The sequence below is a fragment of the Accipiter gentilis genome, chromosome 7 (assembly GCF_929443795.1).
Source record: "Accipiter gentilis chromosome 7, bAccGen1.1, whole genome shotgun sequence".
Classification (NCBI taxonomy): Eukaryota; Metazoa; Chordata; class Aves; order Accipitriformes; family Accipitridae; genus Astur; species Astur gentilis.
The window spans coordinates 29,237,285-29,263,173 of NC_064886.1; the positions used below are offsets into that span (position 1 = coordinate 29,237,285).

Genomic DNA, 25,889 nt, shown 5'->3' on the forward strand with positions numbered 1-25,889 from the left:
CTGAAAAAGTCTTTCTTCTTTGACAAATCCTGTTTGTAAGCAGCCTGTTATAAAATGTAAGAGAATTTCTAGTGTACCTAGCTCACATTTGGTTTTCGTACACCTGAATACATGCTTATGACAAGAGGCTTACAATTTCTCCTAAGTATGGGAAAGATTAAGTTCAGACTGCAGTTTCAAATGGCCACTAAAAAAAAAGTTAAAAATTGCCATAATCTAAATATTTTCTCTAATCTGAGCCACAACAATGCAGGAAGAAAGTTCCAACTTGTTTTAATAATTGAGCCATGTTTGTAAACATAAGTAAGTAAACCCTTTCGATAGCATTGTTCTTTTCGACTTCAAAAGGGCTTTAGTTTGTCTTGAATGTTACAATGTCATGTACCACCTAACCTTAGCAGACTGGGTCACAGTCTTACAGAACCATTCATGCTCACCATGATCTCCCTGAGAGCAGTTTCAGACAATTACAATACTGTAAATGACCTTTGAATACAGTTTTATAGAGAATACATATAGAACTATAGAGATTACAGTAAATTCAGCAGACCAAGTTTTATAACATACAGTATGGCAAAACAGACCACAAGAAAATATACACAGTGGCAAGCATTATCCACTTTACTTAGAAAGCAGTAAGCTTTCAGTTATCCTGAGATATTCCAAAGGCTGTGTTGACATGGTAGACAGAAATAAAAGCATTTTCTTTCAGCTTTTTAACTATACTTTGTATCCCAAAATGCTGGTAATTTCATTTTTACTGTAAAGTTCCTTGCTTACAATTTCATTTGTAATTAATAACGACTACAATGCAACAATGGCTGCAGTGACTATGTTTTAACAGTTGATGGCACCAATCACCTCAAGAAATTGCCTAGCTAAACGTTAGGTTACATTCTTACATGTGAATGTTGTAGAATAATTTGATGGGAAAGCAAAATGCAAATGTCTAAACAAAAAAAAGAAAAATTTTATCTTCAGGGAAGTACAGCATCTTCATCGAATATGACACTCATCATCAAAACCCTATGCTGTTTAGAAAGCATGTATGTGTGTAAATGCAGTGTGTGTACACAGATGTAAATTTCTCCATTTTACCATGCCCCAGACAAAAATTATATTGGACTCAAAGATATAACACTTCAAATTCAGATAGGAAAATATATATAGCTATACTTGGACGTAAGCATTTAGCATGATTTTCCAGTGTGCTAAGAACTGCAAACTCTTATTTGGTTAAAAGGTTTCTAAACAGGGATACAAGTACCTTTAAAAAAGTGGTATTTTATGTTTTTGTATTAAAGCTTTCCTGGTCTAACATATAAGTAGATTAAAACAAAATACGTACATTTAGACACACAACCATAAAATATTCATCCTCCCTTCGAAGGCTCTATTTAATGAACCGCTACTAAAAACTAACTGCACAGTGATGCTAAAGAGATGGACAAAACAAGTGGGAATCAAATAGTCTAGGGGGAACTTGGAAGATATTTACCGGGTTCTAGGATGGGAAGAGAGGAAAAAAACTTAAGATGTTTACTCCTTTGTACAACCATTGGTCAGTATTGTCAACTCCAGATGTTCAAAAACCTAGTTAAGTCCCAGAGCTACTTTTAAAGAACTAATCTTATCTTTCACGTCCCATTTTAAGGCTTTTTTGTTTTGGTTTGGTTTTGTTTTTTGTTGTTTTTGGTGTTTTTTTTAAGTAAAAATGTGTCCTTTGTGTTTTCTGAGCTATCAGAGCTAAGGATTTGGGGATGGAGGCCACACTTCTATCGCCTGCGACCACGAGGGATAAAACTTACATTTCTTTTTAAATGAAATCCCTGACGACGATACCAGAACGTGGCTTGTGCCAACAGCGTCTTAAAACCAAACTTCTGGGCTGTGAAATCGTGAAAGAGGAAGGTTTCTTTCCTGCCAGGCAGGGGGAGGCCGCTGTGTGAGGAGGGCGCCTGGCGCTAACGGTCGGGCGCGGGGCGCTGTGTGGAGCCGCCAGCCCCCTCAGGGCACCTAGGGAACGACTGCAGGCACCCGCCGGCTTGCGGCGGGAGCCGCGAGCCAGAGGAAAAAAAAACCAGGAGGCTGGCGGCTCGGCCTCCGCACGGCTCCGGGCCCCGCCACAAGCTGCCCATCCCACCGAAACGGGGGACGAAGCCCGACCTAGGGAGGAGCGCTTCGGCCTCCCTTGCTAAAGATGGCGCCGTGGCTGCGGAGGGGCGCTCCCCGCCTCCTGGCGCGGGGCGCCGGCAGATGACGTCCGCGCGCCGTGCGAAGGGAGCCTGGGGATTCCCCGTGTTGTTGTCCTGCGGCCCGCCGGGATGGGAGGCCGGAGCGTGGGGCGGCGCAGCCGGCGCTGATGGCGGCTCGCTGGGCAGCCCGCGGCTCCGAGCCGGGGCCGGGGGTGGACGAGTTCACCGTCCCTGCGGAGAAGAGCCGCCTCCTGGAGGGGAGCCGGGGCCGCATCGAGGGCTTGTTCGAGGTGCGGCTGGCCGTGCTGGGGGCGCAGGGGGACTGGCGGCCCGCGATCCCGCCGCCGGGCCCGCCGCCCGCCGCCGCCAGGATCTGGGTGCAGCTGGCGGGCGGTGGGAAGGCCGTGCGCAGCGCCAAGGTACGGGGGGCCGGGGGCGGGGCGGGAAGCGCCGGGGCCGGGGTCACCCGGACGGAGCCTGGGGCTGTGTTTGCGCACGGCAAGGCCCCCCTCGCCCGGGGCGCGGCGTGGGGCCGCTACGTGCGGGTAGGAGCAAGAAAGGGTGGGGGAAGAGTGCTTCACCAGGAAACAGAAACGGTCCTGCCTTGGCAAATAGGTGTGTTCCAGGTGCCAGGGTGTCTCCGGTGGTGTTGACACAAGCGTAGATAATAATGAGAAACGATTCAGCTGAGAAGTGCAAAGGTCGTCGGGATTGCAGAGGGCGTTACGGTCCCCACGTTGCGAGGGGCTCCTGCCGTCTGCTGGGGGGTCGTAACACCTGTGAGGACGGGCCAAGTTCTGGCTTAAAGCGCGATTAAGATGTATCGCTCTCCTTTTCCTTCCCGAAGTCGGGAAATTCTTCGGGGATGGTTGGGTGTCGCCGAGTTTCACAGTTGCTTTGCAGGTTTGATTTATTCTGTGGCATTTACTAGCTCATTAGCAAAGCTCTCACTAACAGCTTAACAGAGCTAATATTTCCTTGGTGTGAAAGTTGGCAGATCCAGACTGCTTCGCCAGTCTGTTTGCTGGAGCAGATAGCTTTCTTTTTAACCAAGCGCTACAGGCGTTACAAGAGAGGGCCCTCTAAGCTGTTTGTGTCTCTACTGTGACACTAGTCGCTGTGAAGTATTTTCACAGAATTAGTTTGTTAAAAACGCTTTTACAACTAACCTTGGGGGGGGCTCAGCAGGAATGATGAAATTCATATTGCTTACAGTGGACCTGGCAACTATAGGTGTTTGAATCATGTGATGAGAACGGTAGGGTGAGCACTAGCTAGGCTGAAGGTAGCTTTCAAAACGAAAGTCTCAGTAAGTGGGCAATTGTGTCTGCTTGTTTATTTGTTTAAATACATGTATATGTTACCGGGGTTACTTAGCATATATGTTGTGACTTAATTCACAAGACTTGGCAGTCCGCTTTCAAAAACTTGATTCCTTAACTGTGTAATATATCAGACTTGGAAGGAAAATACTATGACTGTTGAGGTTTTTTAATTATTTGACTCTGAAATTGATTTTAAGCCAATTTGCTTGCATACTTGGGCTCAGAGACTCCAGAAGCTGTTACAGGTATCATAAACAGCTATTCATCTTCTCCAGGCAGCTGCAGTACAGCTTGCTTTTTTCCAGAAAATTAAAGCCTGAAACAAGCAGCACAAGATTTCCATTTTCTCATTGCTGCTTTTCCTAATAACGTACAAAATGTTTCCTACTCCACATACTTTAAAGGGTATGGGAGACTTGTCCCTTTCATGTACAGCAATTTTCAGACCCTATCTGGAGGGATTATTGACTAGGAAGTACAAATAATTGCACGTCTCTATTGTCTCCCTTTAAAAGGTTTGGTGACAGCAATTTGTGTTTTAATTCGTCAGTCACGCACAATGTATTCATTCTTAAGTGCTGCTTAGTAAATGTGGGGGGAAAAAAAAGTTCCCAGATTTTTAATATCCTTCTTTCTGATTATGTTACTGTCCTGTTGCTCTGCAGAAGCAGTCATATGATGACTAAGGCATGAAAAGTAATCCTGTGGATTTTGTTGCAGAAGCAGTTTGTGCTAATATGGTCTTGAAGCAGCCTGCCGTGATGCCTTTGGTGATGTAACTCAAGAGGTGATAGGAAGTGGTGTTATGTTATTCATTACCTTCTATTGGGTTTCAGTTCCATTTAAAGTTTAGCTTCTGAGAGTAAAGAGAGATAATAAAATTTGGTATACTTGGGAGTGTGCAAATACAATGGCTGCAGTTAGAAACTGGTTTCTCTACATTATAGAATTTTAAGCATGGAAGGAGACAATTCGGGGAAAAATAATGCCACCTGAAAGAAGAAATAGTATACTGTATTGACAGAGTTCTGAACTCTGGCACATTTAAAACAAGGCAGTGTAGTGAATTTACCTATAGTAACTTCTAGGTGGCAGAAACAGCAATGGGATTATTTTTTTTTTCTTTTATCCATTAAAAACCTGAACTTCTGGAACACAGAATTATCTGGAGCCTGGAGTTTTCTCAGTCATTTGTCAGTATCATCTGCTTTTTCAAAATAATGAGTTTCAAAGCCCCATGTGGAAAGCTGGTTGGTATTGAGCTTTTTGGGTGTGATTTTATTTGGTGTTATATACCTATTGTAAGTAGGTGATCTGGCAGTTGTAGTTTTAAAATATGAATGTTTTATTTGGTTAGTAAGGGAATCTGTCAGAGTCCAGATAGTGGTTTTGCCATTTGTTTGGGTTTAGCTTTTTTTTTTTTTTTTTTTCTAAAGGGTATCTTAATGGATACTAGTTCTGTTGTGCCATGCCACAGGATTGATGTCCTTGATTTTGGGTAGTAAGTATAGAATAAGTAACACATAATAACAAATATATAGGATAGCTACTGCTGTGATGAGCCTTTGAAAATCATCTTTAGAAATTGTTTTTAGAAGTTCAGTGCAAGCCATTTGTTCATGAAGCATGTTCTCTTTGACCAAAGAATAGGGATGGGAGAATAAATCGCTTTTGACTTGTCTTTCAAGCTATTTGAGCTACAACTTGAAACTGTTAGTAACAGAGTATTTAAGTAAATTTATTTATAAACAATAGGATATAAAAGAAAGTTAGCCTTCTATGAGATCTATTTAAAAATAATTTCAGATTATCTGTATTTTATCTCTATTATCCAGTTTACTGGCAGTATTTACTTTCTCACATTTGTTATGCTAAGTTGGCTTTATTTTCTAAAGTACTTGTCCATTACTGACCTAACCAAAACTAACTTTATACATTAGCTGCTCACAAATATTCACTCTGCTGTCTTTTTCTCCTTCTAGGAGTATATTAAGGGACTCTGTGAACCTGAACTAGAAGAAAAGGAGTGCTACCCGAAGGACATGCACTGCATCTTTGTTGGTGCACAGAGCCTGTTTCTCAACAGCCTTATTCAGGACACCTGTGCGGATATAACAGTGCTGGAAATAGGATTGCTCAGTATTAAGGGGGGTGCAGAAGCTGTTGTCATGGCTCAGAGTCATGTTCAGCAGCTTGTGAAGCTTTTTGAGAATAATGAAAGCTTATTAAGTGACAATGAATCGGAGATTAAAAAGCAATTCAGACAGTTTGTGGAAGCACATGCAGATAAATATACAATGGATTTACTGATTTTGCCTAGCTCACTAAAAAGAGAACTCCTAGCTCTCACACAAATGGAATGTTGTGAAGTGGAGAGCAATATCATAGATCTTACAGGTTCTGAAAGCTCAACAGAGCTTTTACAGAACAAAGCCTCCAAAGTAATCGCTACAAACAGAGATGGAAGAGCAGGTGGTGAGGAAGCAAGAAACAATGCTGGGACACCTGTAACTGAGCTTACAAAGCAAATGGACACTGTGTTTTCTGATGCTCCTGAAACAAGTTTTATTCCTATAAATGTTGTGCCTCTGTTAGAGGCAGTGGTGTCTAAAGAAAGGCAATCATGTAAAAGAAGATCTTCTGATGATGAGGAAAGGCTCCCTAAAAAGCAGTTCTCTTTGGAAAATGATCAGGAAGTGAAATCTCCTTCACGCAGTAATCCTTCAGACAGCAATGTAGTTATCGATCTGCTTTCGGATAGCTGCAGTGAATCAGATGAACCCAGTTATTGCCTTAAAGAAGGTGATGATATCAATGAGGAAATGGAATATAAGATCCTTGTGAACTTTTTCAGAACAATGGGATATTCCCAAAATATTGTAGAAAAAGTTATTGGTATCCTAGGTCAATCTGTGGAACCATTAACGTTGCTAGAAGAAATCGAAAAGGAAAATTTAAAATTTCAAAAAGAACGGGAACAGTCATCTCAAAAGCCTAGAACTATCAATCCTCCTTTGGGAAATAATGCAAATAATTCACAAAAGCTAGAAGACAAAGGCATTTCTAGCAATAAAAGTCCACTTAAATCCAGTCATACTTCAAAGGAGACAAAAAATAAGTATCACAAAATAAGAGATGCACCAAACGTGCAATTTGATGAAGAGGATAAAATGCATATGTTGGTATGCAGACCTGCTTCTCCTTCCAGTAAAAATTCAGCTATGTGCTATAAACAAAGAGACATTTATTGCCCTGGTAGGAATCTCAGTTTAAGGTCAAGTGATACAGAAACTGATGGTGGTCTAACTTTTGGCACTGTACAAGCTGGAGCTCTAAAAGATGTTGATTTTGTAGCCAGAGGGAGCTCAGATATGCAGCGTATTTCACCTAAGACTAAAACCGCAGTTCAGCAAAAATCTGCAGGGCCCTCAACTGTACAGAATAGTCATCCTGGTTTTGAGGACCAATTAGGACACTGCAGCTCTTCTCAAGTAACATCTCTCAACCAACGCCTTTCCCAAACCTCAAATTCTGAAAATCCTATCCCAGACCAGGTATTGTCTTCACAAATATACCCTTCAAATCCTGATAGAGAGACAGTGGGACCACACAGACGTCATCTTGATCCTTCAGTTACTGGAGTTCAAAGATTTTTGGAATCTTTGAAAAAGCCATACAGATTGGAATTGAAAAATGAACCTGGGAAACCATATTTAAAACATATCATTATTGATGGAAGCAATGTTGCAATTTCGTAAGTATTGTTCTTTTCAGCTATCTCTTTATTAAAAGTTCAATGAACTTTCAAATGAAATGAGGACTAAGAGGTTGCTGTGGCATATATAAAGTTTTTGGTAGCTAGCCTTTTGGTGACCAACAGTCCATGTACACAGCAAGGTTTTTCAGCTACTGGTAATGGCTACATTGGTAAGTTATGGTAAGGCTTGATAATGAAAAATTACATGAGATTGACAGTAGCCATTTTAATTTCCAATGCATAGCAATTTTGATAGTTTTTATTCTCTGTTTAGTGACAGCATTCATTTTTATGACTGACTTGTTTGGAGTTACTATTCTTTGTTGAGATACTGTGCATGGAAGGAAATTCAGAAGTTTTTAGCAGGTGCACTTAATTCAATACACAAATCCAGCTACAACAGTGTGGTTGTGGGGTATTCTATCATGAAACAATTCTTATAGAATTTACTTCTGGTTTAAAAAAATTACATAGTCTGAAGTTGAACAAATGCAATAACTGGTTAAAACAGAATAAGGAAAATCCTTGATTTTGACTTAAGAATTGGTTGGTAAATACAATACTCTGGAAGAAACTTTCTGTAAAGCCTTTTAAGACTTAGCTTTTCTGCTCTGGTAGAAATTTGTGAATTTGTAAAAATGGGTAGCTCAGACTTATGAAGCCCAAATACTAAAACAATCTGAAAAAAACGTGAATACAATAGGCAATGAAAGCTAAAACTAGATATATGTTAGAGGTAGATGAGATCCTTTTTGATAACAATGTTTCAAAATGAAAAGTGAATTAATTCTACAGCATTTCTTACAAGGCAATGGTCAAATTTGAAGCCTCATTTGTGCCATTTCAGAGCAACCTACTTTGAATTATCAGTGCTCGAGCTCAATGTAACACTTCAGTTAGAAGTCATTTCAGTGAGCCCTGCTCTGTTGGAAGCAATTTTATGCATGAAACTTAATTTGCTTTGCATGCACCTAACAAAGAAGTTGAGTTACCATCAGCTTAAGAGTAAAGTGTTTTGGGTTTTTTACTTTTGCTCTTAGTGTCTTGTAATTTTGAAGTGGAGGTTCTTATAGAGTGGTAATGTATTTGTCCTTTAACAACATTACACATTAGTGCTTGGGTCCCATTAATTTTTGCAAATGTAGGCACACAACAAAAATATTCCACCCCCCTCCATAAAACTTGCAGAATAGAGAACCATGCGTATGTGTGCACACACCTTGTCTCCTATTCCTCCTGATACCTGAAAGAATGTATGCAAACGATAGTAGACAATTATAGGGCTGTTGGATAATTTTAATAGATTGGCTGACAAGGCACCATGCAAACAATCCCTATGAAATGGGCACAGTTAATACTGAAAATATCAAGAAATCCCTTTTATTGACTATGATGCAGGGATTTTCCATTATTGTAAATAACTTAAAATTCATTTTTTCACCCCCCATGTTTCTGTTGTAGACAACTTTGGAGGGCATTGTCAATTACAATTTTCTTTTTAAAGTTTGTTATAACTAACTGGAATAGCAAAAATCAGTTAAAACCTATATCTCTAAAATTTTAGGTTTCACTTGGTTCATTTTAACATTTGTCTCATCAAAACTCCTTGAATTGATCGCTGTTCTCTAGTCAGGAGGGGACTTGTATTTTTTCTTTTTATACGAAGTAATTTTGAAAAGTAAGCATGTCAAGGTTTTGTCATTGTTTGCTGTGGGGCTTTTTTGTAGTTTTGGAATATGAAAGTGAGCAATAACAAACGCAATATTTCTTCTTCTTAGTGAGGAAGTGGTAGTTTTTAAGAACAGACTGAGTATTCTGTTCCACTCAACAATGTAACAATAAGTAAGAGTAAACTTACTATGAGAACTTGCTGTTAAAGATTTTTTTTGGTGCATTCATAGTTCCTCTGCTGAACATGCATAAACCCTTCCAAGTACAGAAATCGGTTTCCATTCTGAAACCATGCTGCCGGAACCAAAATGGAGTACTTTAAGCAAAAACAATAGTAATTCTGAGAGAGATCCTCTGTATCCCTAGACAAAGTGGGAAAAGATTAGCCTATTTAAGTGTTTTTTAAACAGTTAAACTATTTTAAAATACGGATTTTTAACCTTGGAGACTGGAAGTCCTGAAGAGCCTCATATCAGCTATATTATCTTGTATTTAGTTGTCACTAATTCTTGCATAGGATGTTTTCTAAGAAGAGGCCAGACTACTACCAGTGATCCCATGAATTCTGTCGGATGTGCTTAGGCTAAGAAAAACACATCTAACTGGTGAAGATACATGTATCGTGTCATCTACTTCCAGCTACTAGATGAAAGAGGCTTCCCAAAGAATGGGCTTAAGTGCTGTTTAGGGGAAGAAAATCAACTTCCAGGAGAAAAAAAATATTATGTTATGTACCATAAGAAAATCATGTCAAAGTCTGTCCTAAAATGAATTTAATGTTTCAGACAGTTGACAGTTGGTACAGTTTCCCAGAAGTAACTATGTACACACAGATCTGCATGTGCATGTACACACAGTTGTGTTGATGGGGAAAAAAAGTGGATGTATGCTTCTAGTTTCACAGAGATGCCCTTAGATATTATTCTTTTGTGGTTATGAAAGACCTACTTTAGCTCCTAAACATCTTAACAAAATTCATGGAATAGCAAAACTTCCTCAATTATTAGGGATAGTAAATACTTCTCACTCCCGTTTCTCTGTAATACGTATGAATTTTGCTTGAGAACAGAAATAATAAATTCTGTTGTTAATTTTGTAAAGTGCTTGTGTCACTGTTAATATTATTTTAGCAAAGTGGGGAATCAATCTTAACTTCTTCCCTTTATGTACAGTCCTGTACAGCCTGATGATTTATATTTTGCTGATAACTTCAGCATTCAACTCCGGGGGGTCCCTAACATAAGAAGGACATGGATCTGTTGGAGCGAGTCCAGAGGAGACCCATGAAGATGATCAGAGGGCTGGAGCACCTCTCCTATGAAGACAGGCTGAGAGAGTTGAGGTTGTTCAGCCTGGAGGAGAGAAGGCTCTGGGGACACCTTGCAGCAGCCTTCCAGTACCTAAAGGGGACCTACAGGAAAGCCAGAGAGGGACTGTTTGCAAGGGCAGGTAGCGATAGGACAAGGGGTAATGGCTTTAAACTGAGAGAGGGTAGATTTAGATGAGATGTAAGGAAGAAGTTCTCGACTGTGAGGGTGGCAAGGCACTGGAACAGGCTGCCCACAGGGGTTGTGGATGCCCCATCCCTGGAAGTGTTCAAGGCCAGGTTGTACGGGGCTTTGAGCAGCCTGCTCTAGTGGAAGGTGTCCTTGCCTATGGCGGGGAGGTTGGAACTGGGTGATCTTTAAGGTCCCTTCCAACCCAATCCATTCTATGATTCTATGAACTTACATAAACTACTAGATGATACCTTGAAATTCCTAGATGTGTAGTTCATTCAGAAATATTTCTGCTGATGTTTTAAACTTAATTCACATAAAAATATATCTCACTTTGCCTGGGTCTTTTTGGCAGGCCTCTTATGTATTTGCACGTGTTACTGCTAGATCATTGTTTTTCCCCATTCAGAACAAAACATACATTTTTAAAGATGATTAGCTTCAAATGCAGTTTAAGAACCAAGGACCTAGTAATACAAAATTGTTTGCAGTTAGTCCAGAAAGTCTCTATAGCACAGATGAGGCATCAAATGTAGATCTAAGTAACTTCTTCTGTTTGTAAGAAAGAATGTTGTAAGATTTCTTAATGTGTAACCTTTCCTACCAAGTGATTATTAGCTGAAGAAGGTCATCATCATCCTTTTAAATTGATTTCCCCCGGTTAAAGAGCCCAGAGCTAGTCCCACATGACTGGCAACAGTAAAACTTCTCAGGTCAATCACTGGAGAATTAATTGAATTAATAGATTAACATTTTCTGTCATTTTATAGTCTTACTAACTTTAAAGGAGAAGCCTGACATGATCCAAAAACTATTGACACTGCTTTAATTCAAGTGCAGTGTTTTGTTACAGTAAATAGTTTTCTAAAGCAAACATTTCCTTATAGTTCAGACTCTGTTCTTTAGAAAATAGTGATGTAAAAGTGCAAGTCACAACTGAGTCATAAGCTACGTTGAACTTCTAAAAATGATTTCCCAAATGTGTATTAGTGTAAGAGAAATGCGAATTGTTGGGGTCATGTAGAAAATAACAAATGCACCACATCCTCTTTGTCTATTTTTTTTTTTAATATGAAGAGATTTTTTTTTTGTCTGCATATTTCATCCATGGGGTTTTGTGGGTTTTCTTGTTTGTTTTTTTTTTTTTTTTTTAAGAACAACCAAATACATCTGAAACCAATGAGTTAAAAGATGGTGAATAAACATCTGCTTATGTCTGATGGCTGCGAGACTACTGTAGGCAGTGTCCTCCTAACATTTTTTGATTGAATACTCCTACCAGTAGAAAAATCTTAGAGCATGCACCGCCAATATATGTATATTTATCAACTATACAAGTGCATTACTGAAGTTCTAATATTTCCTTCATGGACCCCAATGAGGTGACCATGGAGATATTTAAATGTCCTACTAAATAATTGGTGGGGGGGAATGTTAATGTAGGTATTATGCAGCTTCCTTCTGACTAAATAAAGCCTCATTGTTTTCTTAGATCTTAGAAAGTGAAGAATTGTTTTCAATTTTGCTTTGAATTGTTTTCAGTTTTACTTCTTAGTACCTTGAGGTTATGGACAACTGCTTCCATGCCTATATTGGTTTGGGGATTTTTTTGACCTCTAAATGCCATGTGTTTTGGAGGTGCGGGCAGGGGTGTGGATATTAATGCATTGTCCACATACTTTGGCTAAGGCTGAATGGGCTTCTGAATCACTACTTGCCTTGTGTCTTAAGTCTGGAAGACTGCAAGAAGCTGAAGAATTTTTCCTCTTGACACATGCAGCCTAGTAAAAATGGCACATTGATATATTAATGCTAGCTGTACTTTCAGTGTGCTTGTTGAATGAGAGAAAGCCCAGAGTTTAGCTGCTGACAAGTATTTTTAAAAATTGCCTCCTCTTGTGTGCTGCAAACAGGCCTCTCAGGGCAGACTGAAATATCCAGATAGTTGTCAGGTAATTTTAAATTAAATTTTATTAAAATGTGGAAGAAACTCAGAATGAAAGAACAATTGGATGGAATTGTATCTTGCTGGAATTGTTTGTAAAAATGATATGTACTTTCCTTAATTTAGTTAAAAAACCAAAGGGAAAATGTTACATGTCCCAGAAGGCAAACTGCTGTTTGCTGCTTTGTGCTGCTTATGAGAATCTCTTGTTTAACCTAAGAAATACCTTTGTAGGGTCTTCATAGTGTTTTAAAGAACTGGGACAGCCAAAACCAATATTTACAATGGCAATTGGGGAACAGATACAGTCTTTGACATGGATGTCTTGAGAAGACCACCTTGCTGTGATAATTTGCTGTCCTTCCTACCTAACTCAAATAAAGCATTTCATATTTCTGTTTATCTAGCAGTGACATATTTATTCATATTATAGCTCACCTTAATGCTACATGTTATTTGGTGAAGTTAAATATATTCCTTCTATTTGCGTGCTGGTTGTGGGGTATTTTTAAGTTGCTACAATGCAGAAGTCTGTGATCATACTGGACAAATCAAGAGCTTCTGTTCTAGTCTTCAAAAGATTTAAAAAACAGAGAGTCCGCTGTGTAGTTCAGCAGGTTTAAAGGTCTAAAACGAGAGAATGGACAAGTAGAGAAGGCACAATTTTCAACACGAACGTTGAGACCTCTGCATCTCTTGAAGTCCAATTGAGAGCCATTAATACAGTGAAAGTATTTAACAGAGTTTTCTAGTTTATTGAATAGGATACCTAACTTAAAGTGGAGGAATGATGACTTAACTTTATGACCTAGAAGGTTTATGAGGGGTAACTCCTCTGTGACAGTTGCATTCCTTTATTTGACTGCTCTTGACGTCAAGAACACTTAATTTTATTGGGGCAAGTGTGGCATAGGATTTTTTTTTTTTCTCCAGAAACTCTGTTAATAAGTCAGATTTTTTGCCTTTTATAGTTCAGATCTAGCTTACTCATTTTCCTGCCCTTCTGTATCAAACATTCCTCTCCAAGTTCAGAGAACCCTAATAGATTTATATTTTGATACATTTATTTTAAAATGAGTTTACAAAATTGGAAAGGGATACATGAATGCTAGTAAAGGCTGAGTTTCACTGTAAAATAATTCCATGGAGATGTTTTAAAGAACTCTCTGTTCAGAAGATTACCTGGTAGGTTAAACTAGGGGTTTAAAGATACAATTCCATTCAAAACTAATAAGGCTTACTATTAGGCGTATAATATACAGTTGCACATTAACTAGGAGACTGGTGTAAAGTGCTAATAGGTGTTTTGTAGGAATTTATTCTAGAGGTATTTTTGAGGTCTTCTGTGTTTATTTTAAGATTCTTCTTCCAATATTCTCCTGAAGCTTAGTTCCCAGAATCTGGGTAGACAGTTAATTGCTAAAGGAGGACGTCCTGCCATCTGTTAAATGGGCATATAGGATCTTTGGGATAATTCAGACTGGGTTGACCTCACAAGGTCATCAACTCCAATCTCTGTATTACTCATAATAGGCAGTTGCTGATTTTTCTGGAAAGTCACTTAACTGTATTGCAAAAACAGGTAATAAAGATTTTATATTTTTAAGGGGGGGGGGGGAGGGATTACCACTAAAATACAGTGTTTCTTTCTTCAAAGAAATTTCATTATTTTGGTTGAATACAGTAGCTCAGATTGTTGAAATGAAGGGACAGGAGGCCCTAATATCTTAATTATCAGAGAACTTCTCAGATGTAATTGTTGAGAACCAGTTGAACCAAAGGTATTCCATTTTGTAGTGGGACTGTATTTGGAACTACCACAATATTGGATTATGATCATTTTAATCTGTAATCAGTTGATTTTGGAAGCCATGACTATTGGCCTCTTTTTAAAGCTAAACCACTTCTGATTACTCAAATATTGTTGTGCCAATAAAATTGAAAGGAAACTGAGGAATAAATTTGCGAAGTGATATTTCTATTCTCTTCTTTTGCTGAAGATGTCTTTCCATTTATAAGATTCCTCATCAATAACATCAGTCTGCCTTTTACTTTGGTGTGGCTTTATGTGTAACTTCCAAGGTTTTGTTCCATTTTCTTTGTATTCTTAGTCTTAAAACTCTAGTGAATTTAATCTCCCTTCTCTTTTTCTCACCCCCAGTCATGGTCTAAGGAAGTTCTTCTCCTGTCGAGGAATTGCAATAGCTGTTGACTACTTTTGGAAACGTGGCCACAGAAATATTACTGTGTTTGTTCCACAGTGGAGAACAAGACGTGATCCTTACATTACAGGTGAGGGAAATAGTTTCTCAATGTTTTCTTTATCAAACTACATTGTAACTATTTCTTTGGATGTTTCTGTGAAGAATGAATGGAGGAAGAATACTTGATAAAATGAGCAGTCTGGCTGCTCAGCATGAGTAATTGGGTTTCCATACACAGTGTGAGACACTCCAAAATGCTATTTAGGCTAACTGATGTGCCATAAATGGAGGCTTCTTTGTTTGCTTGGGGGTTTTGTTTGCTTTTTAATTTTTAGTTTCAACCTCTTCCTCCCCATTTTTATTATATTGGCAATTCTTCAGCTATCAATATGTCATTTCTGTAGCTTAATAGGTGCAAAAACAGTCCATCTTCTCTGCTAATTATATCTCAGACTAATTGTCAAATCTATAAATAGCCTAGAAGAAAGCTTTTGTTTTTAAGAACAGTTGTTTCATGTTTTAACAGAGCAGGATTTCTTAACACAGCTGCAGGATGTTGGAATATTGTCTTTAACCCCTGCAAGGATGGTTTTAGGAGCAAGAATTGCTGCTCATGATGACAGGTACGGAATATACATAGTTTTTCAAGTCTTTTTAAATATCTGGCTGATGGTTGTACAAGCTTAAAACTTCATGAACAGTTGTATTAGCTAGTTCTTCAATTTGGCTAGACAGCAAGCTGTGCATTCAACTTAAGACTGAGCTTTACATCTGTTATGTTATGTTACTGTCCTAAGAAGCATTTCTATATGTAATTCTCTAATAATATTGTAGGTACTGTTTTCAGAAATTCATGGAAAATGGCAAAAAAAAAAATCCATTTCAAATGCATTGAGGAAGAAATTAGTCTTCTAGCAATGTTTTTATGCTTTCCTGATCATCTATCATTTAGTCTATCCCTGAATTGTCTTTTATGTTTGGGGGACCACTAGCATAAATCAGCTACTGATCAGGTACTACTTTGCTCTGGTTTTTTTCTTGATGCCCTTGTGGGTATGCCACAGTGTGATTTGTAACAATGTGTAGTCTAGTAAATTTCTAAGCTGATTTGAGCACCAAAGTTCAGCTTCAAAATGTAGGGATCATCTTTCAGTAAACGAGACAACAGTAAGCTTTAGGGTTTTTCATTGGGTGTTAGTGGGGTTTCCTAGTGCTTAACATTGCTACTGCTAGATTTTCCCAGTCTTGAGACATAGTTAAAAGTGCATGCTGCTTAAGTGTTTTTCCACAACCAGCTTTCCTAAATTGGCATGGATGAGCAGTTTGCAGCTTTGAAATTGTGTTTTGCAGCTAGCTACAGTTCACTGGGTTTCAGTTTCTTCCTTCCTACTGATAATCATTCTTACTTTATTTTTCTGACTACAAAACTGTCAAGTTTTTGTATCATGGGCATGCCTATTTTTGTTAGATTGCACAGTCGTGTACCTGATTGCAAACCTTGATATGCAAAAGATATATGAAGTAGAGTGCACTTAATTTATCTTCCTTGTTAAAGTATAGCAACTCTGATCTCTTAACTAATAATGTTGTAGCAAAAAAAATGTACAAGGCAGCCAAGTTAGAGTTGTTTACACACTAATGTTTTATACACACCCAGCATTTCATATAAAATGCTATGTAGGTACAGTATTTGCAGTTGAGATTACTGTGGAAATGAGTGTTGTGCTAACATATTTGCACTTCTGTCAAAGTGTACACTTTAAAAGGACACCATCCACTATCTCTGCTAATATAGTTTCAAATGGCAAAAAGCTTGTTTTCAGACAGGTAAAAGAAAAAGTGGGATTTTCTTAATAAATCAGTAGTTACCTCTTGTCACAATTTATTGAACAACAAAATGGTAGCAGCACTCTTTGTTAACAAGTATTGACAGAGCAAACGAGTAACATACAAAACACTAGCTTGCAGAACACAGACATTAATGCTAAGCAAAAACAGTATATGGAAATAAGTTTGTGTTGGAATGTGTAATAAATGCTGTATTCTTTGGTAAAGCAAACCATTTACCTCTACAAATATTTAGAATCTGATAATCCCATGGATTTGGGGGTGGGGGTCTTGTGGGGGTTTTTTAGTGGGAAAAAAAGCCTCCCATGAAGACTCTGCTGCACTGTATAAATGCATGCTACCTAAAACATTCTATAAAGTTATATGGTGGGTCAAAACAGAGTAATTTCCTGGTAATCAAAGTGCTTGTTTTCATGCAAATAGATTACTCTTGGATGGTGAAATGTTTAAATTTTTTTAGATTTTTGGACAATTTTCATCAAAGCAGGCTATCTTAACAGTCTTTGAAATTAATCTTACAGGTTTTTATTACACCTTGCTGATAAAACTGGAGGTGTTATTGTGACTAATGATAACTTCAGAGAATTTGTGACAGAATCACTTGCCTGGAGAGAAATTATTCAAAAAAGGTAATTACTCAATTTCTATGAAAGCTTGAAAGGATATCTGTCCTTATAGTATAGGCACTCTACCTTCATGTGGGATTTTTTATTTTTAATCTGTTATGCAATTCTGGTAGAGCCCAACAAAGTACTGTCTGTGTTTCACCACTTTGATTCATAGCCTTATAATCATGTGTTGAGTAGTCTAATGTCCCTATTATTCATGTATTCTCTAATGTAGGTCTGTTAATTGCTCGCATAAATAGGAACTTGATGTAGCAGCCAAGCGATGTCACTTCTGAAGCTGGGTGTTAGATTCCGTTAGCATATACACTTTGCAGCCCATTCTCACAGGCTTTCTTGTTTTACATTTCATTTCTTCAAGGAGACATGATAGCTGATGCAGACATACAATGTCACTTCTAAGGTTTCAGAATCAAATCACTGTTTACAGTAGTACAACGAATCAGCATAGCTAAACAAAATAATTAACACTTGCAACATATCCCTGTAGCCATTTCCCTGCAATTGTTGAGTGTCCTTTGGGTTTAGATGAGTTCACTTAGCTGTCAAATATCCCTGCTTCATCTTCTGGATTCTCTGTGAATTACAGTTTTGCCCATGGAACTGGTTTCTCTTTTTTAGTTAATATGGTTTTGTTTTGTTTTGTTTTGTTCTCACCCCAGTTAAATCAGGTCATTTCAATGTTAAGGTATGGTCTTCTGTTGCCCAAATTTCCCACTAATCCCTCAGAGCCTCCCTGACACCATCTGAGGGTACATTTAGTGCAGTGACTGGGATCTGTATAGGTCTGATGAAATAAATAATTGAAAACTGTCCTGGGTTCTCACAATATAGCTGGGAGAACATGGAATTGATGTTGGCCAATCATGTAGGTATTTATGCTATTTCTTGAGTGAATTCTACCCAAATCAGGTTCTGTTCTCCTACGAAACTTTAGCAAGAATACTTAGCATGTCATTCTGAGTTTGTGGGTTTTTTAAGAGCCTTGTGTTAACATCTGCTATTGGTTTTACTTCTGGGGAAATTCCACTATACCGAATTCTCTCCTTGCAGACAAATTTTAGTTGAACTGGTTTCCTTCAATGCAGATTTCCCCCTGTCCCAAAATGATTCCAGAAAAAAAGCTTTTTTGTGTCTTAACTGTAAACAGCTAATGCTATGTTTGCTAGTTGTGTGGCTTTCTGGTAACACATGCATTTTAGCTACATGGTTGAAGATCCTTACAAGGAAGGGGAGTTTGAACAACCAGAAAATCCTCTCTAATCACCTAGAAAATTCCACTCTGGTCTACAAAAATTTAAAATTTGCAGTCATTCAGCACTTGGTGTCCAAAAAAAAAAAAAAAAGTTCAGTGGAGTGTAATGGGAACAGTTCACATAAGCTCCCATTAAATTATTTTGTCAGTGAATGCTGGTTGTATCTAAAATGGGTTACTAGTTAAACTTCAGTGACTCCTGATGTGGTGTGAAGTGTCTGCTCTAAGGCAACTTGTCCTGTGCAACACAGGTGAAGGGCAGTGAGGGTGTAATACATTGTTAGTAAATAATATTGAAAGAAGTCTCTTGCAGGTTGCTCCAGTACACTTTTGCTGGTGACATATTTATGGTTCCTGATGATCCTTTGGGAAGAAATGGACCTAGATTAGATGACTTCCTTCGAAGTGAAGGCTGTTCTAGGTATAAGCACTATTTTCACTGTTGTTTGAGACAGTTAAAATTTTGCATTTGAAATAAACTGTTTTCCTGGTTCACTTGAACACCTCTTTAGATCTATAAAGGTACAGTAAAATTAAGCAAGAACACTGTAGGATGTAGTAGCTTAACAAAAACATGTTTTTCCTGTTACTTCAGTCTGTTCAGAAACTGCTGGTGACATTTGCATCTAATCAAGATCTCTCTCAGAACTAAGATAAGTAAGACAATAACTTCCTTTGAGATTTGATTGTGGTAGCTTTCATACAAAGGTGGTCCAAACTGTGTTAACATCACACAGAGCTGTCAGTGGTTTGGGTATGTGGTAGCCTGGTATCCTGTTAATTACAGTGATGTTATTTAAAACACCTTGGTTGATTACATATAGTGGGAGTATAGGTGCTACAAAAGAAACACTCTACACATATTCTTTGTCATGGGAGAGGCATTTCACTTCACACTTGATGGTACTGTACAGTTAATAAAATGATTTTTGAGAGGCATTGTTATTAAATGCATTTGTATTTGATTCATAATTTTAAATATTAACATAGATTGTTCCTTTAAGATCATTGTACTTTTTAAATGTGCATATGTGCAAAATATGAATTTGCTTTGCATTAACTTCCAAGACTTGAGAGTACAGTTTGCTCTTTTGCATAACAAAATAAGCTGCTCTTTGCTCTTCTTTCACCAGCTTAAGAATTATGAATGCTAATGGTTATGAGGGGTATTGAGAGAGCTTTTAGAAACAAGTGAGATAATTAAAAATCTGCAATACAAAAGGCAAGCATGCTTAAGGATTAATATAAAGAATAAGCAGGAATTTTGGCTATTGGAAAAACTTGAGGCAAGTGAGACATGTATATACCAGTAGGTCACAGGCTTATTTGAAAATAAGCATGTAATGTTGACATGAAAAAAGGAAGTGCAGTTCTAGAACTCCAGCAGGAAACGCTAAGAAAGTATTCAAGTTCTAATATAAAACCCTTACAAGATGTCGTTTGGAACAGTGTGTTTTTGCTGCCTGTGTCCAAGAAAAATGAAGTGAAAACAGATTGTGTTCTGAGAGGTGACTGTGGTGATTGTAGAAATGTAAAGAGACTTGAGAAGACTCTAGAAGAGCTTGATTTCCTCTCTGTAAACTTGGAACTGGAACTAGCTTTTGGTTTCTGGGGGTGTGTGGTGGGGTTTTTTAAGACAGAGAAAAGGTGCCAGTGTAAAGAGTTAATTTTGTTCCTTCCCTGAGACTTTTCTACTTGAGTTAAATGATGCAGGAAGCATAAATGGCATCAGGAATAAGATCAGAAAGTAGAAGGATCTCGAGCAATTAGAGAGCCTTTCCATGTTGAGTAATGGGAGTTGTTGTAACCCAAATGCTTTTAAAATAGAGCTCTGTAATTTAGATACTGTTTCCCTTGGTGGTAAGAAACTAGACTGTAACATGAGTTCCAGTTCACATTTCTGTGTTATCTGGTGGCATCTGAAGCAGTCTTGGCCCTAAATTTTGTAGTGCTAGCAGTTAAGCGTAGCAACAACTTTTCAAAGCCTGAAATAAATCTCAATAATTAAGGAAGAATGTTCAGATCCTGAAATTACTGAAAAACTTCATTCCCTCATTGAGGATATCGCATGAGAGAAACAAGGCCTTGATGTAAATGTGAGCACAGCTCACAATCATGAGCAAAAGTAGATCAGGAATAGTCTTGTGGAGCATGGTGGAGGCCCCTTTGGTCTGTCATTATTTTCACATGTTCTGGATTAGTGTACATGTGTTCAATGTATCTTTCTGTCCATGTAGGTCAATAATACTGATGTTGATACTGCCATAAAATAAGCTTTGAGTCTTGCTGTATTCTGTCAAGTAAAGTACTCACAGTGTATTGGAACTAGTCCTAGATAATGTTAGTTATGCCAGGTTCACATTGAAAACTGTTACACCCACTGTTTTGTTTCACTTTGAAAATATGCTTATCATTTGATACCAATCAGTAGCTAGCTGAGCAGCAGTGTGTAGGAGTTACATGCATTTTTCTTTTCTGTGTTTCTACAGAGACAGCTAGCATCTCCTTTACCTTAATTTAATCAAAATTTTTATTTTGTTCCATAGAGATTTTTGGTCAGCACAAAAGGCTTTACAGAGCAGTGGACAATATTCTTCTGAGACACCTTTCTTCGTACCAGTCCCCAAACCAACCAGTAGCAGTCGACAGCCTAAAAACAGAGTACATGGTGATCGTTCATCAACATGGCTTCCACTGGAAACAAACATACAGGCTTGTCTGGCAATTCCACCACAGAGATCTGCCTCAGAAACAGTACAGCTAAGAGAAGCCCTGATAAAAATTTTTCCTGATTATGAGCAAAGACAGAAGATTGATCAAATACTAGCTGATCATCCATTCATGAGAGATCTTAATGCACTGTCTGCCATGGTGCTTGACTGAATATTATACAGGGGTTTTATCTCACAACTGATCTTGACTAACTTTGAATACCAATGTGAAGAAAAATGCTCTGTTATGTTACTTTGTGAATATTCAGAACCTAATTTTATTTGTATAAACAAAGGTATTTTTTGTGTATGTTCTGTTGCTAATAGATGCCAGTTTTTGGTAAATTAAAAACTGCTGCTACTACAGATTTGTAGTTATATTTTCTATGAAAAAAAAAATCTTCTGCTTCACTTGAATTGCTTATTAAAGCAGTATCAGTTCTGAAGAACTGTTGTCACTTTAAACAGTGTTAGCACTTTTTAAAAACCCCTTTCCTCAAAAGGGAAAAATCATGTCAGAGTCTTAAAAGTGACTCTTACAGCTTCAGATGTATTTTCTAGATGCACGCATAACATACTATAACATAAGCCATGCACCTGTCAGATATCCTTGTTGGTGTTTGTATCTAGAGTATAGATATTCTTAGAAAACCTATCTCTACTAGCACCTCCTTCACTTGTGAACTTTGAAATATTTCTCCATGGAAATAAAACAGACCTTTTTAATATTTTCACATACGAAGAATTCTAAGTAGTGTATATGTGAACTTGCTTTCCTTAAGCCTGCATCATGGATTTTGGAAATAGGCTATACTCTTAAAGGTCCATGGACAGCGGTTGGAAGATCACTGTATGGGGAGCAGTGGATGTTCGGTGTATTGTTGAAGTACTGTCACAAGGTGGCGTTATGCATCTGTTGGTTTGTATTGATCAACAGGAAGGCTTCTGATATTCTGAAGTGCTCGTTCTTACATAAAAAAAAAGATTAAATGCAAGGCAGATAATAGTAAGAGTGTTATGGATAAAATTGTATATTATATTAATAACTTAGGGATGCTAAACAGCCTTCTAATATTATGGGCAGCTAATAAGCTTTGTGTATATGGGTAAAATCTTAGTGCCCATGGAACGAAAACCAAGAAAATCCATTTGGCTGTTCATCCAGGTTGAGAGATACTATGCTAGAGTAGTTAGGAGAGGGAAGGTTTCAACTAGAAAGTGTAAATTCACAACTGTCCTCAATAGAAGATATTTGTAATGCTTTAAAAGATCTGCGATACCTACATTGTTTTTTAAGTTGGAAATTCTTTTGACCATCAATACTCTTTCAGAATAATTTTAGTATTTTTAACAATCTGCGCTGTTACCTGTTTGTCTTTGCCCTCCCTGTTCTAAATCTGAATGCTGTGATAAGCTGTTAACAGAATGTGATGCTGTCTTGTGCAGAGCTACTACACTGTAGTTAACAATCAGCTCCACCCTTTTAAATCTGTTTTGGGATCTATCCCAAAAGTAAGGTGGAAAAAAAGGAACGTAATTTATGAAAGCTGACCAATAGGACCACTTTCAAGAGCAGGAGCAAAGTGAAGATAACTGTGTGTTTATGTCTCTGTACATGCTATACATTCCTTTTAACCAGTGTCTGGTGTTAAGTGTTCACATTAGTAAAACCAAATCAGACTGTAAAGAAAATGTGGGCTACAGAGCCCATGTTAAACCTCTGACGTACTGAGCCTTACCCTAAAGCATAAGTATAGTGACTTTCTCTCCAGTTCTGTCTTCTTGCATGGCCCTTTAACATGTATTGTGAAGTCAGAAGCAGAAGACAAAGTCTTGCTCTTCCCTCAACAGGAGCAAACTGAAATATGATTGCAGCAAGAGAAAATAAAAGCATTAGGAATAGTTATTATAGCATCTCAGAAATACAAGTGTGGGTGAAGAAAAGCTTTGAATATGTTTCTACATCCAAATAGACAAATATTTATTTATTTATTTTTGTATAAATGGGCAATTCATTGGTCAGGTGGGCAGAGTCATTCTGACCAGCACATATTTGCCAAGAAGCAGTGCTTACCTACTGAGTGCTATGTGATCACCAAGTTCTGTACCCATAAAAACTTAGGCAGGTTCATAAAGCCTGTTGTCACTGATTGGAGATGGTGTCATTTTAATAAGTAGTAAGGTGATAAATTAAGACCAGGGTTTTTCCTTAACAGGGATAGGATCCCAAGGAGGACAGTGGTGGTGGATTGGCTAATTCTGCTTAGTTCTACATTGGAGTGAGACTGAAGCTTTGGGTCAGCTTCTTAATTCCTAATAAGCTCTTCTAGAGGCAATCAGGAGAATCAAGGAAATGGGCCAAGAGCAATAAAAACTATTCCATGTCTCCTTTGTATATAAGTATACTCAAAACTGAAATCAACTGTGCAGTACAGAAGTTCACATAAAGAAATATGGGTTTGTTTTGATTTGTTTGTCACAAGGAAGGAAGAAGATAAAAACTGGAGTATGACACTGCAGGGGCAGCAAAAGATAAGTACCATGTTGATTACTATCTAGTGTGGGAAGACACGGTGAAGTATGCGAACCCTTCACTAGCTAACAGTGGATTAGGGAACTATATTAATGCTAGTAAATGCTGATGTGCTGTTCACTTTTACGTTTAATGTCCAATTTGAAAGGAATTAAAGAGGAATGTAGCATCAAGTGCTCAGCAGAGTAGTAGCTGATTACTTTTGCATGACATAAGAAGCCTAGTTGGGAACAGTAGCTATCCAAAACCTGTAATCTTACCACTTTTTCCCAGATAGAGGACAGACTTGACAAATTAATTGATTTTGATGGCAGAAGCTTATTGCTGGATGTTAAAGCAAACTGTCACAGCTAAAGTTCATGAAAATGATACCAAGTGAGGCCAAAGGTTCTTTGCTTTCTATTTTTTCTTTGTTTAGGCTCTATTATCCCTTCAGCTTTGAGTTTAAGCACTGCATCTCTGTTAACGGGGAGGGTGACAAACATAACCAGTATGGTCTGAATTTTCCTTGAGGGAAATGGGTGGAGCTGTTGCAATGCTATGCCATATGGTGGAGGAACACCCAGGGTGGCATCTTAACTGCACTTGGAACAAAACCATCAGTGTCTTTCAGTTTTGTTTTCACTTGTTCTTAGCTCCCTATTAGCCTACTTACTGTTAAGTATGGCTGTTCATAAAATCCATAAACAGCCTCTTTAGGCACACAACAGAACTAGCACTGCATGAAACACAGCAACTGAGAAAGCTTTCTTGCACCCAAGAGAACAAGTTTTTTGTTTGTATTTTTTTTAATGGCAAAGAAAATACGCTTTTTTGTGCAAGAAAGTTGGTTTGTGATTCTCCTTTATCAACTGTATGGAGTGCTCGGAGTGGAATGAGCAGAGGAAAAGATCAAGTCTAAGTCTGAATGTACCCAGAATGTTCCTGATCCCTAGAATAAACTGATTTTCTGTAACATGATATATATTGCTAATAGTTTTCAATTTCTTGGTATTTTGAAATTTTTTCCCATTTTTGAAATGGGAAGATAAAGGAATATTTCTTTGATCTTGCTCAGAACTTCCCTGTTGTCTAGGATAGGATACTCATAATTCCAGGTAGATACAACTACTTTTATGTGAACAGAACAGCCCTGAGTTTACCCATGATAGTAAAAAAAGTGCCAGCAATAAGCAATAAAAAAATCACAGTCCTGGATACATGTATAATCTCCTAGCTCCATACTGAAACAATAAAATACTATAATTGCCTGAGTGCATTCAAGTAGTTGTCCATGTGATAACTAATGTGTAACTACTGTGGTTTAGTTCTGCTGTGATCTTTGTGTAGCAAACAGTGCAGTTCAGATACCCAAGGCACCCTGGGTTTGTCAGTTTGAGACCAGCAGGATCCAGCTCTAAGCAATGATCTTGGAGCTCTCTGCTCTGCTTCCTGCATTGGTCCTGACCCTAGCTAGCTCACACTTCAGATATATTATTGGGTTCCGTGCTGGCAAAAGAAGTGTATAGTGAGTGACATGGTTTTGCAAGCAAGTCCTGTGGTGATGGTGAGCCTGAACTTCTCATTCCTGCTGCACCTGAGCTAATGCCATGAAGTGTCTTTGTACTGTTTCCCAGTGTGTCCCATAATGTGGTATTTGGGTTTTCTTTTCCTACCAGCGTTAATGTCTTGTGTGTTCCAGGCACCTTTCCCACCATCTCGGAAGACAGAGTTGACTGAACCTAAAATAAAAACCATATCAGTTTAAAAATATGAAATATATTTTTCTATTTATTGCAAAATATTGTTTCCTAATGCTAACTTGTATGAAGAAAGAAAAACATGAAAAATTGTCAAAATTTCCTACTGTGATACGTAGGAAAGCTGTTCTTCACTGAAAAAAAGTGAAAATGAAAACCTTAATATGAGTAGGTAAAAATCTCTAGGAAAAGACTGTTACAGAACTGCTGAAGTTTTTTCCACACAGGAACATTACACAGGTCCATTCACAAGTTTGCTAAAGACAAGAGAGTGCCTATTGGCAACAGGTAATCTGCTGGGTATACAGCAAGTGCCTACGTGTTCTTTTTGCCTGTGAAAAAATACGAATTGATTAATGATAAGCTAACAATAGAATTGTAAATTGCCTTTTGTTTAACACAGAAAATGAGCATGTAGAGGGTCAATTTGTGGTGCAAACATTACTACATAATTCCCATTCTTTTTATAGATAGATCTGAGATAACACTTAGATTTTAATGGGTAGAAAACATGGAAGAAAAGGGCTTTGACATGAGGAACTACAAAATTGCCAAGGAGCGTATTGGATGAGTATCTTTTT

The 25,889-nt window shown here is 38.1% G+C and overlaps 1 protein-coding gene across 3 annotated transcripts; it reads left to right on the top strand.

Annotated features, from left to right (window-relative positions):
- The first annotated feature begins 1,358 nt into the window (after positions 1-1,358).
- Positions 1,359-21,402, top strand: N4BP1 (NEDD4 binding protein 1). 3 transcript variants are annotated; one of them, XM_049805430.1, is made up of 8 exons: positions 1,359-2,614; positions 5,503-7,274; positions 14,554-14,684; positions 15,123-15,219; positions 16,966-17,073; positions 18,639-18,746; positions 18,921-18,982; positions 20,872-20,962. In XM_049805430.1, the coding sequence occupies exons 1-7, from the start codon at positions 2,363-2,365 to the stop codon at positions 18,940-18,942; spliced, it is 2,490 nt and encodes an 829-aa protein (XP_049661387.1). In that variant the 5' UTR covers positions 1,359-2,362; the 3' UTR covers positions 18,943-18,982; positions 20,872-20,962. The 3 variants fall into 3 exon arrangements, with proteins under 3 accessions (XP_049661387.1, XP_049661386.1, XP_049661385.1); XM_049805429.1 differs by having other exon boundaries at positions 18,921-20,966; XM_049805428.1 differs by lacking the exon at positions 18,921-18,982 and having other exon boundaries at positions 1,361-2,614; positions 20,872-21,402.
- The last annotated feature ends 4,487 nt before the right edge of the window (positions 21,403-25,889 follow it).

Bases quoted from the DNA above. Each gene is read 5' to 3' on its own strand.
- N4BP1 (XM_049805428.1), top strand. From the start codon at position 2,363: ATGGCGGCTCGCTGGGCAGCCCGCGGCTCCGAGCCGGGGCCGGGGGTG. The intron at 7,275-14,553 runs GTAAGTATTGTT...TCTCACCCCCAG, and splicing joins GGAAGCAATGTTGCAATTTC to TCATGGTCTAAGGAAGTTCT. The intron at 14,685-15,122 runs GTGAGGGAAATA...ATGTTTTAACAG, and splicing joins ACGTGATCCTTACATTACAG to AGCAGGATTTCTTAACACAG.